Source organism: Coregonus clupeaformis, chromosome 16 (assembly GCF_020615455.1).
Source record: "Coregonus clupeaformis isolate EN_2021a chromosome 16, ASM2061545v1, whole genome shotgun sequence".
NCBI classification, from domain to species: domain Eukaryota; kingdom Metazoa; phylum Chordata; class Actinopteri; order Salmoniformes; family Salmonidae; genus Coregonus; species Coregonus clupeaformis.
The window spans coordinates 54,272,402-54,289,340 of record NC_059207.1 but is presented as its reverse complement, the minus strand read 5'-3'; the positions used below and the strand labels follow the sequence as shown (position 1 = coordinate 54,289,340).

At 44.6% G+C, this 16,939-nt stretch overlaps 1 protein-coding gene across 27 annotated transcripts in view; it reads right to left on the bottom strand.

Annotated features, from left to right (window-relative positions):
- Nucleotides 1-882: 882 nt before the first annotated feature.
- LOC121585184 (calcium/calmodulin-dependent protein kinase type II subunit beta) overlaps nt 883-16,939 on the bottom strand; it is a 92,816-nt gene continuing 76,759 nt past the window's right edge. For 14 of the 27 annotated variants that reach the window (XM_041901582.2, XM_041901586.2, XM_041901585.2 and 11 more), the window contains 7 exons: nt 15,996-16,082; nt 11,138-11,284; nt 10,612-10,794; nt 6,492-6,567; nt 6,243-6,337; nt 5,249-5,482; nt 883-5,072 (listed from right to left, as the gene is read on the bottom strand). In XM_041901582.2, the coding sequence (XP_041757516.1) occupies nt 5,250-5,482; nt 6,243-6,337; nt 6,492-6,567; nt 10,612-10,794; nt 11,138-11,284; nt 15,996-16,082 (821 nt within the window). In that variant the 3' untranslated portion in view covers nt 883-5,072; nt 5,249. The remainder of the gene's footprint in view (nt 5,073-5,248; nt 5,483-6,242; nt 6,338-6,491; nt 6,568-10,611; nt 10,795-11,137; nt 11,285-15,995; nt 16,083-16,939) is intronic. The other 13 variants (XM_041901599.2, XM_041901600.2, XM_041901601.2 and 10 more) reach the window with 2 other exon arrangements.

Genomic DNA, 16,939 nt, shown 5'->3' with positions numbered 1-16,939 from the left:
CAGATATTATTTAACATGAATCATCATCTACTGTAACATCAAACTATGGGTGCGTTCGTAAATTCACTCTGGCTATCTACTCCGATTTCAGAGTACTCTCATCTGAGAGTGCCAGAGTGCAGAAAAACAGACAAATTTACAAACGTTCAACACCCATTCAATATGGCCGGTGTCAGTAAACGTCGGCAAAAAAGCGTAATTAAATTGTTGCCATCAGCAGTTACAGTCACCAACGCTCTGGATAACATAAAAACTGCCTAACCAGCTCTGCTAGGGTGAGTAAAATGGTCAGAGTGAGGTGTTCTCTCATTTGTGTCTGGAAGTAGCTAGCAAGCTAGCCAACGTTAGCCAGTTAGCTTGGGTGCATGACTGCCGTTGTGAGGCCAGAACGCTCGGATCAATCCTACTCCTTGGCCAGAGCGTCCAGTGTGCGCTCTGAACGCTCGAGAGCGAAACGCTCTGAATTTACAAACGGATAATCTGACAACGCTCTGAATTTACGAAGGGCACTCTGAGCGCACTCTGGCACTCCAGATTGAATTTACGAACGCACCCTTTGTATGAATCTAAAGTATCAACTGTTAGCCCAGTTACACTTGTGACATATATATATTTTTAAATATGAAATGTCACTATTATATTATTGTAATATTATTTCCTAATCTCTGTATCGGATTAACCGTTGAAAAACTTTAACTGATTTCTCTCTCATCAATAAAAAGCCCAGGAGGATGTCTTTGATCATTAAGATGGAGGATAAATAGGATAAACTTATTTTTATTTAAATTGTCATTTTATTGATAACACCTTAACACATTTCCTTAAATTAGAGAAACACATGTAGCATGTTGGAGAATAGAGCAATAATCAGAAGAATCAGAGAAATATAGGATAAATATATTCTACAGATGAAACCCAAACTGACAAAAAATAAACAAAGCCAGGGAAAATATAAAGACCCAAAGGTTTGTAAACAGAGGGACTAAGAAAATAGTGAAAGAAATACTAGCGAGAGATACTAGCTCAGTGTTGTCAGTGCAGGTGGTCTAGTCATTGGATGGATGCACTTTGTATTCCTATGTTTCAAATGTTTCCAAAATTAACTAAAGAAACATAGTCCAGTGTGTTCTTCCCTCTAAAGTCTATTGGAACCGATTACTTAAAAGTTTGCTTATTGGGAAGTTACTTCAGCATCCCCAGCCTTTACAATTTTAGACAAATCTGCCCCCTTATCGGCTAGTTGTGCTTTATTACATGTGAGAGTGCTCTCTAGTGGGGTTATAGTGGAACTGCAGGTGTTCTTTATGTATCCTTTTTGAGTAAGTATTGAGTGCTGTTCCTCTCAAAGGGGTGAATCCTAACTTCCACTTACAGTGGTTCCTCATTTAAAAGTTGCTTAATACAGCAGTATAGCGTGTGGTATGCTGTGGTAGGATTCATTGTGTCGCAGTGTTTGCCTTTAACGCTCATTTTAACCACCAGAGGGCATCTTTTAGCACATCTAGGCCTACTCCATCTACTACATTATTTGACCGTTGCAATTTGAGATTATGCATTCACTGTAAGTCAAATTTCTACTTAGTCTACCATTGACATCAATGCATTACTATGTTAAAAATGTACTTAAGCGGAAGCTAGGATTTCCACCCAAGTCCACATGCAAGTTCAGTAGAGCAGGGGTCACTGGAGATGCTTATGGTTTAGAGGTGATCCTCTGCATTGACAACATTGAGCTCTATATAAAGGCATGCAGTAGAATCATCATCATCCTTGTCATAATCATCAATATCAAAGTCAGCCTTATCATGATCATCTATCTTTGTTATGTCATCTCGAGACAAAAATAGTTTTATGCACTTAAAAAGCTCAGAAAATAGATTGAGAAAGGTTTAGTATACCAGCATTCAGTAGGACAAATCAGGGTTAACACCAGAACTAATGTCCTGTCGACTATCATGCAAAGAAATGACAGCTAAGATGCTAGTTAATAGCTAAGAAGAACATAATACAACATCTTTGTACATGCTTCTTTTTCTTCTTTTTTTGGAGAGGGGGAAGAGGTCGGGTCACATGTTTGGTTAGCTTGATCACTCTGGAGCACTTCTAGGGACATAGAAGGGAACCTCCCTTTAAATCACAATGCAACAGAGAGTAATTGAACATTTACCGTATATCGAGGGATAAACAAAAGAAAACATTGAAGAAAAAGCACATAACTGTCCAATAAAATAAATAAATAAATAATCAAATAAATATGAACCTGAGGACTAACCAACCGGCTGACCGCCTGACTGTCCAATGAGACGGTCAAAATTGTCTGGCCAATAGTGATGAGACACTTCCGAAGGCAGCCAATCATAGGCAGGCATAACAACTATGGTAGGACGGCGGGAAAAAAAAACACTCACTTAGATCCACAATTTGAAACTTTGATCAAGTTCCAGGCTGACTATATGTTGCAGACACCTGACAGATCTCACAACGTCTGGATAGGTATTTAACATATCAGCTAACCCAATCCTATAATATATTATAGCAATTGGATACCCGACTGCACAGTCCATGATGTGACACGCAACCATTTGTTGATCAAATGCAACTGTAATATAGTGGGCCTGCAACATTACCAAACAATCCAGAGCTGACTTTTCTTCAGATAAGTTACATGGGTGTGTGAAGCCATCTCTTCCTAAAACATGTAAATCCATCTGTCCATCTCTCCCTGGCACAAACACAATGAATAGTAACACTAGTCAATAACACGCAATAGTAACACAATCAATGAAGATGATATTACAAATGTGAAAATATAATATACATAAAAAGATAATTAAATCATAAGAAAAGTAAGTCCTGGACTGAAGGCAGAGGACTGATAGGACCTCTGAAATAAAGCCTTCTTCTCCTAACCTCTCTCTCTCTCTCTCTCTCTCTCTCTCTCTCTCTCTCTCTCTCTCTCTCTCTCTCTCTCTCTCTCTCTCTCTCTCTCTCTCTCTCTCTCTCCACACTCCTCTAAAATCTCCATCATGTGGAAAACCAACACAGCAGCTCTCCCCTTATACACACAGTCTTCTGGATACCTTGTGAGACCTCAGTCACATCTCTCCACTCTAAAATGAGCAGCACCAACTAGAGACCACAGGACAGAGGGACAAGGTTTATGCAAAGTAAACACACATATGCATGCACATGACCTCGCAACTAAAACACCTGCCACCTGCAGACAACACAGGCCCACATCTCGCCAGTCCAGACAGACATACTGTAGTTGTCCAACAGCCTGCCTGTTAGCTCTCCATTAACCCCCACTAAACATATTGAACAGGCATAGAGCCCTAGGCACGGCTCTATGCCATGCAGGACCTCAGTAGTGATGCAGTTTCCAGGTTTTATATGGGATCAGAGTGCAACTGGCTCAGGTGAGGTGTGAGAGAATGGATGGTAGCACCTTATGACGCAGTATGGATTTATAAGTGCGTAAGGCTTCATCCCCGCTCACTAAAGGTTCTAAAAAGCACCCCTGTACAGAAAGATGAGATGTGAGAGGTGCTATAGGTACTGTACTGTTTTAAAGAGACTGCAAAACAGCTTTAAGATGTTGAAAGATAAGTAGTGAAGCTGATATGTATGGACACTATAGCATAATATTGCTGTGATATTGTTTATTCACTTGTTCTATAGCGGCTGTACATGTAGAGGCCTCATTTGCAGTGTGTGCAGTGCAGTACAGTGTGCAGTGCAGTGCAGTGTGCAGTGCAGTATATTGTCAAGTTGGGTGATGATACTGCAATATCTAATCGAACCACCGGGAGCACTGGGGAGCACAAAGCCTTCCCACACACCAACGGCCAACACCAGAGAGTAAGAGAGAACCGGTAGGTCTATCCTCTGAGATATGTTAATAATAATAAAGACAAAAAAGGCAAAAACATGATTAATGTGAAATACAATAAAAACCTCTGTTATTGTTGAATCTCGTTTCGTACAGTTAAAATGATTGTGACCGGACATCGGAAGACACCAAATCAGGCCAACCCCATTTCCAGCTATTCACATTACAACGCTGAAAATTCTAACCAGTTGATCCAACCGGCCACCTATGGACTAATACACTCCCATCTACCAGGTTCCACACACACATATACACACACACGCACACGCATGCACAGAAGCACACACGCACACACTTCTAACATTCACACTCGCTTCCTCCACACCACATCAAACACACACCTCCCCCAAAAAGTTATTTTCTTAAACATGAGCTTTGGCCTAGTATAATATAATAGATTAAATACAAGAAGCTTATACAAAAACTGCCAATACCATTTTGTCACTTAAAAGCCACAATAAAAAACAGCCACTGTGAATACTGAAAAACAACATGCTTCCTTAAAAAGATAGAGAAAAAAACAAACTCTAGAAACCACTGGCATCAATCATTTGAATTATACAAATTACATATACAATTTCAATTGTGTAATAATCATAATCATAATAGTAATAGATTTTACTTAAAACTTTACATACTGTATTTCCTGTGCAGTGTTACGCAACACAAGTGAAGATTCACAAGAGGAAGAAGAGGGGACATCATGTGACATAAGAGGAAGAATCAAATGCACACTGAGGCCAAGAAAACACCACAACACCCCCCAACACACCCCTCGAAACACTCCCTACCCACAGCCCAATATTGGCCATAGGTGTGGCGGTGGTTGGGTTGGAGGAGTTGGGGTTGGGGAAAAGGGGCAAAACGTGAGTTGTCTATGGTTTGAGGTTGAGGGGGAGGGGGAGAAGGGGGTTGTTGTTGTGGTTGTTGCTGTTGTTGTCAAAACAATAGATTGTTGTCAGATGGTTGGTTGGTTGTTGAGATGGTTGTCAGTGGGTGCAGTGGCGGGTGGCGACAGACGGGGCGGTAGTCGTAAAGAAGAGATGCATGCTGGGTATCTAGTTTGGGAGGGGTCTGGCACTGCGGACTCAGAGCCACCCGACACTGGACTTGCTCTCCCTCTATCTCTCTCTCTCTCCAGCAGAGCACTCTTGTTAGAGGTGACTATGGCATTCTACTCCTGAAACACAGGAGACACAATTTAACAGACATTTCCATTTCACATCTTACATTTCTGAAAAATAGTATTCAAAACAGTGTGTCTGTGTGTGTGCGCATGTCAGTGTGTGTGTGTATGCGTACATAACTGTAAATGTGTTTACACACACACATGATACAAACATGTTCTACACATACCTCACTGGAGTGGTGCGGCGGGCGCACCCGAGCAGTGGAAGTGGACGTTCTGCCACTTGGAGTCCCGGCGGTGCCATACCCTAGTCTCCTCTGATTGGCTGGAGCGCGGATGGCCCTGGCCGTCAACGAATTGGGTGAGGCGGATGTAGGCGATGCAGGCAGCGTCCTCTCCAATGAGGTGGACATGGGGGTTCAGGATTGTGGTGTGGATAGGCTTACTGTTCTTAGACAGGACTGGAGGGAGGGAGGGGGGAGGTGGGGGGGTGGTAAGGAAAAGTCACAGAAAGAGAGAAAGTAAAAAAAAACTAAGTCAAAATGGTCATTTGAGAGAATAGGTTCGGTCATTCCATATCTTTATATATATATATTTTTGTACTTTTTATCCCTTTTTCTTCCCAATTTCGTGATATCCAATTGGTAGTTACAGTCTTGTCCCATTGCTGCAACTCCCGTACGGACCTAGGTAGAGGCGAAGGTCGAGAGCCATGTGTCCTCCGAAACACGACCCTGCCAAGCCGCACTGCTTCTTGACACACTTCTCGTTTAACCCGGAAGCCAGCCGCACCAATGTGTCGGAGGAAACACTGTACAGCTGGCGACCGAGGTCAGCATGCATGCGCCCGGCCCGCCACAAGGAGTCGCTAGAGCGCGATGGGACAAGGACATCCCGGCCGGCCAAACCCTCCCCTAACCCGGACGACGCAGGGCCAATTGTGTGAAGCCTCATGGGTCTCCCGGTCGCGGCCGGCTGCGACACAGCCTGGGATCGAACTCCGGTCTGTAGTAACGCCTCTAGCACTGCGATGCAGTGCCTTAGACCGCTGCACCACTCGGGACGCCGGTCATTCCATATCTAAAGATCAAAAGATCCTTCAAGAAAATGAGTCCCAAACTACAGTATAATGTCGCTTTCTGGGGCTCCCCCAATCCTTGATGCTGGATTAGATGCATGTGTTTCCCCCAATAGAATATAAAGCATCTCTGCAGATCTTACGGTTTTCAAAGTAGAATCTGTGGAAGTCCATTCCCTCCACCAGGTTGCCCAGGGCCTCAGGTTCAAAGGAGGTCAGACCAGGATCACAGATCTTACTGGGGAGAGGAAACACACATCAATGTCTCACACGCGCACACACATTATGATACATGCTCACACTAAAAATGACTAAAACAATCATACAATCCTTCTTCTTCTTGTGTGTAGCTACCCACACTCAGACTCTCTCACACACACTGATGAACTCACGCGTATGCCTCGAAGTCTCCATTGTTCACAGCCTCGATCAGCTGTTCAGTGATCTTGATTATCTCTTGTTTGCGTGCTGTAGGAGGAACACAGCATAGAGTCAGACACACACACACGCCAGTGGAGAGTTTGCGTGCAGTTAATGTGTACAATATCCACCTCAGACACACACACACACACAAACACCAACCAACAATCTTGATCACGCTTATAATAAGCAACAAATCCTGTATTACAGTTTTTTTCAATCACTTTGGTGCGATTTTCACAAGTATGTAGTCAACTTTCACAATGCTTAGTACAAAACTCAAAACAGATCATCAAAAAGGCAGTTGTTTTAAAACTCTAAGCACATGTTCAATTTACTAAGCACAACACACAAAATCATATAGTCTCCTTTTCTGTCACGACTTCCTCTGAGGCTGCCTCCTCTCCTTGTTCGGGCAGGCTTTGGCGTTCGTCGTCACTGGCCTAGCCACTGCCGCTCCTCATCTCATCATTCCATTAGTTTTGTCTTGTTTATTACACACACCTGGTTCATATCCCCTCATCAGTACCTGTATAAGTGTTCCCTCTGTCCCCTTGTCTTTGTGTGTGATTGTTTATTGTGAAGGGGAGAGAAGCTCGGTGGAGCTCCGTGTATTTTGTATCACCGGGAATATTCACTGTGTGCCTTGTATTTTCCAGTGTGCCTGTGTTGCGCACTGGAGTGTTTTTACGCATTACTGCGTAACTCTGTAATTCAGAATAAATCCTGTTATTCTGTGATTTACCCTCCTGCGCCTGACTCCTTCAGAATCACCTCATCACAGAATCACACACCCGAACATGGAGGAGGAGAGGACCCGATTTTTCGGGACCAGCTGAGTGACCGGATCCAGCCACCCAGAGGGATTCACATATTTCGACCACGGAATTTTGACAGGACTTTATGCTGGGAACTTTATGGACAGGTCATTTGCACATAGTCTAGGCATTACATTGGTTCCCCTATCCATTCCACTCCCCATCAGAGCACTTGACAGTCGACCATTAGAGTCCGGGTTTGTTAGGGAAGTTACAGCACCAGTTACTATGGTTACTAGACTCATCGAGAGCAAGTCACTTTTTTTATTATTGAGTCTCCTGATTTCCCTGTTGTGTTAGGTCTTCCCTGGTTAGCACTACATAACCCCACCTTTTCATGGCCGCAGAGGGTTCTCACGGGGTGGTCGCGAGATTGTCAGGGTAGGTGTCTAGGTGTTTCCATTGGTGCAACCACGATGGAAAGTCCAGACACTAGCTCCACCGTGCGTTCCCCCCCGAATACCTCGATTTGGCGCATGCGTTTTCCAAAACGCAGGCGACAAAATTACCACCTCATCGGGCGGGGGATTGCGCAATAAACCAATCCATCACTACCGTTCGTAGTGGAGGTGAATGCGTCTGAGGTAGGGATAGGCGCTGTCCTATCTCAACGCTCGGGCACGCCACCCAAGCTCCGCCCCTGTGCTTTCTTCTCCAAGAAGCTCATCCCGACGGAGCAGAACTACGACGTTGGTGATCGGGAGCTGTTGGCTGTTGTCCGAGCCCTGACCATGTGGAGGCACTGGCTCGAGGGAGGCGAAACACCCTTTCCTCGTCTGGACGGACCACCGTAACCTGGAGTACATCCGGGCAGCGAGGAGGCTGAACCCTCGCCAGGCCAGGTGGGCCCTATTCTTCACCCGGTTTGATTTTACACTATCTTACATCCCGGGTATGAAGAACGTGAAGGCAGATGTACTGTCCCGGCTGTATGACACAGAGGAGAGGCCCAGAGACAACACCCCCATACTCCCAGCCTCCTGCATTGTGGCGCCAGTAGTATGGGCGATGGACACGGACATAGAGTGGGCGTCACTCACAGAGCCATCTCCACCTCAATGTCCAGCTGGGCTGCAGTATGTGCCTTCTCTTGTCCGTGACCGTCTGATCTATTGGGCACACACGTCCCCCTCCTCTGGTCACCCAGGTATCGGTGGTACAGTGCGCTGCCTGACCAGAAAGTACTGGTGGCCTACCTTGGCTAAGGACGTGAGGGTGTATGTCTCCTCCTGCTCGGTGTGCGCCCAGAGTAAGGCAGCTAGGCACCTCCCAGCGGGTAAGTTACAGACCTTACCAGTTCCACAACGGCCATGGTCCTACTTGTGTATTGACTTCCTTACTGATCTTCCCCTCTCTCAAGGTAACACCACCATCCTGGTCGTTGTGGACCGCTTTTCCAAAGCCTGCCGCCTCCTTCCTCTGCCCGGTCTCCCCATGGCCCTGCAGACTGCGGAGGCCCTGTTTACACACGTCTTCCGGCACTACGGGGTGCCAGAGGACGTAGTGTCTGACCGGGGTCCCCAGTTCACATCCAGGGTCTGGAAGGCGTTCATGGAACGTCTGGGGGTCTCTGGTTTTCACCCCGAGTCTAATGGGCAGGTGGAACGGGTGAATCAGGATGTGGGTAGGTTCCTGCGGTCCTACTGCCAAGAACGGCAGGGGGAGTGGTCGGTGTTCTTGCCATGGGCTGAATATGCCCATAACTCTCTCTGCCACTCCTCCACTAACCTAATTCCATTTCAATATGTTTTGGGTTATCAGCCGGTTCTGGCACCGTGGCATCAGAGCCAGACCGAGGCTCCTACGGTGGATGACTGGTTTCGGTGGCTCACATCCACCTCCAACGCGCCGTGCGTCGCCAGAAGGCCAACGCTGACCGCCACTGCAGTGAGGCCCCGGTCTTTGTACCGGTGATCGGGTCTGGCTCTCGACCCGGAATCTGCCCCTCCGCCTGCCCTGCCGGAAGCTGAGCCCGCGGTTTGTGGGGCCATTCAAAGTCCTGAGGAGAATAAACAAGGTTACTTATAGGTTACTACTCCCTCCAGATTACTGCATTAACCCCTCGTTCCATGTGTCTCTCCTCAGGCCGGTGGTGGTTGGTCCGCTCCAGGAGTCTGAGGTGCGGGAGGTCCCTCCGCCCCCTCTGGACATCGAAGGGGCCCCGGTGTACTCCATCCGTTCCATCCTGGATTTGAGGCGTCGGGTGGGGGGCCTTCAGTACCTCGTGGAGTGGAAGGGGTACGGTCCGGAGGAGCTGTGCTGGGTCCCGGTGAGGGATATCCTCAATCCCTCCCTGTTGCGGGATTTCCACCGTCGCCATCCGGCTCGCCCTGCTCCGCGTCCTCCTGGTTTTCCCCGATGCTGGAGCTGCACGTCAAGGGGGGGGGGGGGTATTGTCACAACTTCCTCCGAGGCTGCCTCCTCTCCTTGTTCGGGTAGGCTTCGGCGTTCGTCGTCACTGGCCTGTGTACAGTACTTTAACATACTACATTAAAAGGGCAATTTTGATATCAAATGTTTTGCTATTGGATTAACTGGTTGTTAAACCAACTAAATTGAGAAGACATCATTATGTTGTGTTTTGGTGATTAAATCAATGTTCTCATGGTTTTCACAGTAAACGTATATTTTGGATCAATGGTTGTGTGGTGAAAGATGTCTCCAAACAAAATGAATGAACAATGAAAGGTTTTGAATATGAGACTGCGTTACAAATGTTACCAGTCCAGAGTTTTGTACTAAGAGTTTAGAAAATTCACCACATACTTGTGAAAATAGTACCAAAGCAATTGAAGTAAACTGCAACCAACACCAAAACGACACACAAACACAACCAGTTGATAACTCATTATAATATCACTCTGCAGTGAATGTTAGTTGCTACATGTCACACCACACAACTCACCATTTTCACTTCCAACAAGCAAAAAAACAGCACACAGTTAGTTGTGTTTCCTTGTTTCCCCTAGGTAGGGCCCAAAGACCCTAAAACAAATAAAGGCCTCTACAGCAAAACTCGAAACACGCTGCAAACCCACCAAAACAATCGATTAAAACCAGTAGGCCTAGAGGCCCCTTTTTACCCAACTGAACTCGGCAAGAGGCCGGCCTCGCCTGATATATAATGCTAGGGAAACCCTCGTTAGGGCTTTGGAGTGCTTACCAAACACGAGTCAAGTCACAGTGCTGAGTGAGTGGTGTCACAACATGCACTATACTACACAGCCTTCTGATTGGCAACACTCTGGGGTCAGGGGTCATGCCCAGTACTCACTCTGAGAGGTGAGGGAGAGGCTGTAGGGGGACATGGGGGGAGGAGGGGAGGTGGGGTGTGATGGGGGGGGAGTGGGCCTGGGGGCTGGTGCCACCTCTACCTCGGCGGGTGCAGGTGTGGCGGGGGGAGGGGCTGGGGCAGACGACCGGCGAACATTGCCCACTAGGTCTGAAAGACGGGACACTGGTCGCAGGGACAGAGGGATAGATACGGATGGAGAGAGAGAGAGAGAGTTAGAGAGAGAAAGAGCAAAGGAGCAGGAGAAAGAGGGAGGAGGTGTAGGGGTAGAAAAGATCACAAAATTAAATGACGGTGAAATAAAAAAATGAAAGTATAAAGTATAAACAGAAAAGTCACATGTTCCATTCGAAATTGACTTATTACAAACTGACTTAGAATGACGAATATGAAACATATCCATGAAGACCTCTCAAAACACAGATCCTTCTCTTGTGAGTGAATAGGGTTCCATTTCCGACGCAGACCAGCTTATCTAAATACTCTGGTCCTGCTATAGTGTACTTACGCTGCATAGGGGTGTGTGCCATGGGTGGGGAGGCGGCGACGGAGGGGGCGGCTGGAGGGGGTGGAGGTGTGCTGGTGCCCCCTTCCCCATCAGACATGGGCCCTGACGCCCTGCGTACTACGCCAAACAGGTCTGATAGCTTGGTGGCTGGGGAGGGGGGTGGGGGGATGGGGGTGGATATGAATGAACTGAAAGAGAAACTGAAGAGATTCACACAGAAAACAGCATGCCAAAAATAAGGATAGCACAAGCAGAAACAGAATCCCCCGCATGCGTCCATTGGGACTGTGATGCTGCAGTGTTGCGGTTCTGTATTTGTCCACACGAGGGAGACAGTGAGCTGCTACATATACAAACACATTGCGGCCAGAATAGGGATGCTCCAAATCAAAAGACAGGAGAGGGGCATGGAGGGAGGAGGAGTGATGAGATGAGATGCATCAGAGCAGTGTGTGCATCTTTAAATCTCTCTACATGATGCCACAGACAGCTATTTTATGCTAGGTTAGGCAAAGTTATGCTATTAGGCTAGGTTTAGATTAGTCACTGAGTTGAATGTGACAGTGTGGTGTATCTAGTAATCTTTTCCTAATACAGGCTTTATTCACAACAGTCTAAAGACAGGACTGTGTTTGACTTTTATATTGACGCTTAGTGAGAACGAGTAGATTAGAAGGATACGTATTGATAACATACAGGTATTTTTCTGCCATTGAAATCCTAAGCGTTTTTTTTGGGGACATCTAAGTCCAAATAGATTTTCAGGATGGACAAATGCTTTCAGTGTAAATGTAGCCCTTTCCTGCAGCCAATGATCAAAAGCGCCCCCTTTGGCCTCATGGGTGGAATGTTACTTATATTTTTCATAATTTCATAACTAATAAATATATATATTTTTTTAACTGATGAAAATCCAGTGTTTCTATGTCAAAAAGATTTGTTATATTTCAGTCTTCTGTGATGTATATAAAGTGTAATATTGGGATGAAAACTCAAAACTGAATACATTGCAACTCTATATCTGACATGGTACAGGTGACTTCTTTTTTTTAAGCCCATAACAATGTGTGTGAGGTGTATACTTTTGTTTCAAAGTAGATTTGTTTAAGACTACCAAGAATCACTCTGTGACCCTGATTTAGCCCACTGCAGTAAAAGGTTAAATGACTTAAACCAGATATAAAATATGTAGAGAAGATAACGGACCTATATATTTTTTTTTTAAATCTTTGAGAACTAACAATCACCAAAATAAGCTAGACAGTAAGGGGAAATAGAATATTGCAAAAACATTTTTTTGTGCAGTATTGAAATTGTTATTATGTTTGAGCGAAATAAAAAAGCATTAGCCATGGCAAAATGAATAGAATTGCAGGAAATTACAGTGGCTTGCTAAAGTATTCACCCCCCTTGGCACCCCCCCCCAAAAAAAAAGTCAATACTTTGTAGAGGCACCTTTTGCAGCAATTACAGCTGCAAGTCTCTTGGGGTATGTCTCTATAAGCTTGGCACATCTAGCCACTGGGATTTTTGCCCATTCTTCAAGGCAAAACTGCTCCAGCTCCTTCAAGTTGTATGGGTTCCGCTGGTGTACAGCAATCTTTAAGTCATACCACTGATTCTCAATTGGATTGAGGTCTGGGCTTTGACTAGGCCATTCCAAGACATTTAAATGTTTCCCCTTAAATCACTTCAGTGTTGCTTTAGCATTTTGCTTAGTGTCATTGTCCTGCTGGAAGGTGAACCTCCGTCCCAGTCTCAAATCTCTGGAAGACTGAAACAGGTTTCCCTCAAGAATTTCCCTGTATTTAGCGCCATCCATCATTCCTTCAATTCTGACCAGTTTCCCAGTCCCTGCCAATGAAAAACATCCCCACAGCATGATGATCTCGGGGTGATGAGAGCTGTTGGGTTTGCGCCAGATATAGCGTTTTCCTTGATGGCCAAAAAGTATCTTCTTCCATATATTTGGGGAGTCTCCCACACGCCTTTTGGCGAACACCAAACGTGTTTGCTTATTTTTTTCTTTAAGCAATGGCTTTTTTATGACCACTCTTCCGTAAAGGCCAACTCTGTGGAGTGTACGGCTTAAAGTGGTCCTATGGACAGATACTCCAATCTCCGCTGTGGAGCTTTGCAGCTCCTTCAGGGTTATCTTTGGTCTCTTTGTTGCCTCTCTGATTAATGCCCTCCTTGCCTGGTCCGTGAGTTTTGATGTGCGGCCCTCTCTTGGCAGGTTTGTTGTGGTGCCATATTCTTTCCATTTTTTAATAATGGATTTAATGGTGCTCTGTGGGATGTTCAAAGTTTCTGATATTTTTTTATAACCCAACCCTGATCTGTACTTCTCCACAACATTGTCCCTGACCAGTTTGGAGAGCTCCTTGGTCTTCATGGTGCCGCTTGCTTGGTGGTGCCCCTTGCTTAGTGGTGTTGCAGACTCTGGGGCCTTTCAGAATAGGTGTATATATACTGAGATCATGTGACAGATCATGTGACACTTAGATTGCACACAGGTGAACTTTATTTAACTAATTATGTGACTTCTGAAGGTAATTGGTTGCACCAGATCTCATTTAGCGGCTTCATAGCAAAGGGGGTGAATACATATGCACGCACCACTTTTCCGTTATTAATTTTTTGAATTTTTTGAAAAAAGTTATTTTTTTCATTTCACTTCACCAATTTGGACTATTTTGTGTATGTCCATTACATGAAATCCAAATAAAAACCTATTTAAATTACAGGTTGTAATGCAACAAAATACGAAAATGCCAAGGGGGATGAATACTTTTGCAAGGTACTGTAGCTTTAAAACTGAAAATTTTTCTCTCAGCTCCATTGCAGAATATGTAGAATAGCAGGAAATTTGCTTTAAAACTGCAAAATTGAACAAAAATATAAATGCAACATGCAACAATTTCAACGATTTTACTGCGTTACAGTAATCAGTCAATTGAAATAAATAAATTAGGCCCTAATCTATGGATTTCACATGACTGGGCAGGGGTGCAGCCATGGGTGGGCCTGGGAGGGCATAGGCCCACCCACTTGGGAGACAGGCCCAGCCAATCACAATACGTTTTCCCCAACAAAAGGGCTTTATTACAGACAGAAATACTCCTCAGTTTCATCGGCTGTCCTGGTGGCTGGACTCAGACGATCCGCAGGTGTAGAAGCCGGATGTGGAGGTCCTGGGCTGGCATGGTTACACGTGGTCTGCGGTTGTGAGGCTGGTTGGACATACTGCCAAATTCTCTAAAACAACGTTGGAGGCGGCTTATGGTAGAGAAATGGACATTACATTCTCTGGCAACAGTTCTGGTGGACATTTCTGCAGTCAGCATGCCAATTGCACGCTCCCTCAAAACTTGAGACATCTGTGGCATTGTGTTATGTGACAAAACTGCACATTTTCGAGTGGCCTTTTGTTGTCCCCAGCACAAGGTGCACCTGTGTAATGATCATGCTGTTTAATAAGCTTCTTGATATGCCACACCTGTCAGGTGGATGGATTATCTTGACAAAGGAGAAATGTTCACTAACATAGATGTAAACAAATTTGTGCACAACATTTTAGAGAAATAAGGTTTTTATGCATATGGACAAATTCTGGGATATTTACATGTTGTGTCTATATTTTTGCCAAGAGTGTGCAAAGCAAAGGGTGGCTATTTGAAGAATCTCAAATATATTTTCATTTGTTTAACACCTTTTGGGTTAGTACATGATTCCATATTTACATTTAAGTCATTTAGCAGACGCTCTTATCCAGAGCAACTTACAGTTAGTGAATACATATTTATTTTTTTATACTGGCCACCCATGGGAATCGAACCCACAACCCTGGCGTTGCAAACGCCATGCTCTATCAACTGAGCTACATCCCTGTCGGCCATTCCCTCCCCTACCCTGGACCAATTGTGCGCCGCCCACGAGTCTCCCGGTCGCGGCCGGCTGCGACAGAGCCTGGATTCGAACCAGGATCTAGTGGCACAGTTAGCACTGCAATGCAGTGCCTTAGACCACTGCGCCACTCAGGAGTTTATGTGTTATTTCATAGTTTTGATGTCTTCACTATTATTCTACAACGTTGAAAATAGTAAAAATAAAGAAAAACCCTTGAATGAGTAGGTGTGTCCAAACTTTTGACTGGTAGTGTATATATATTTTTTATACACACTTTTATTCATTTTACTATGTCAATATGTATTTGTTGTCGTTGCTGTTTTGGCATCAAACTGGTGGCAGTTGTGAAAAAAGTCAATAGTTGGAAGAGTAGCAGAGTTAATTTAAAGGATGCCATTGTATGATCTATGTGCACATATATGCCAGAGTCTAAATGGTTTTGAATCCGGGCCCACTGCCCTTCAACAAAAAAAATCTGAAATAAAAAATAAAGATGTTGATTAGATGCTGTTTACATTAATTAACTAAATTATTTTGATTAGATGCATTTTTTGTTTATTTTCTCTTGAAGCATATGGTCATAGACAATATGGACACAGATATATATTTTTATATATGAATACTTTTAAAAAATGTTATTCAAGTGTAAATTACCAAAGTTACCATAGATTTCCATACATTTTCTGTTAATGACCAACATTTATGAAGATTCTGGTAACTTTGGTAGATTTCCGGTAGTTTTGCAATCCTAGTCAAGCCACGCATCATTCAAGGTTTCAGTGTTCTATAAAGATCATATGTTGGTGAGTATACACACAGGGGGTTGTGTTAGCCATAAGTCTTGTGTGTGTGAGCGTCTACACAGAAGTGTGTATATGTGTCTCTCTGTATGTGTGTGTGTGTGTTTATGTGTGTGTGTCACACTGCGCTTGGGGGCATGCCGACTTACAGTACACAGCGGGCGAGTGGACTTGGGGCTGTGGGGCGGAGGTGTCAGGCTGGGACTCGGTCTTAACTGAACTGTCTATACTCTTCCCTGATCAGACACACACACACACACACCCAGGACCGACAGATCAATGAGAAGAGATGGGAAAAGAAAAGAAGGAGAGGGTGAATGAATGAAAGAATGAATGAACAAAAGAAAGAAACACAACATTGACTGGGTGGATGGAAAACAAAAGGAGAAAAAACCTACTGATGATTTCCGAGCTCGGTATTTAATCAAGTTTACCTTCTGTATCAGTAGAACAGATGTATTATTAAAGGTATTTGAAGGCAGTATGTATGAGAACAGCCTCAATTCGTCGGGGCATGGACTCTACAAGGTATTGAAAGCATTCCACAGGGATGCTGGCCCATGTTGACTCCAATGCTTCCCACAGGTGTGTCAAGTTGACTGGATATCCTGTGGGTGGTGGACCATTCTTGATACACACGGGAAACTGTTGAGCGTGAAAAATGCAGCAGCGTTGCAATTCTTGACACAAACCGGTGCGCCTGGCACCTACTACCATACCCCGTTCAAAGGCACTTAAATATTTTGTCTTGCCCATATATCCATATCTCAAGGCTTGAAAATCCTTCTTTAACCTGTCTCCTCCCATTAATCTACACTGATTGAAGTGGATTTAACGAATGACATCAATAAGGGATAGTAGCTTTCACCTGGATTCACCTGGTCAGTCTATGTCATGGAAACTATGTAGGCAATAGGGTATAGTTTTGTAAGCAGACCATGATAATGATGATTGGGAATAGTAGTAATACAGATGAATACCGGGATCTGTATGCTAGGCAGATCTGTCTACAGCACAGGGTTTCCAACGAAGCACAATGTTATTCCTCTGACTGCTTGGGACTAGTGATCTGTCTACTGTATATTATAGTAGA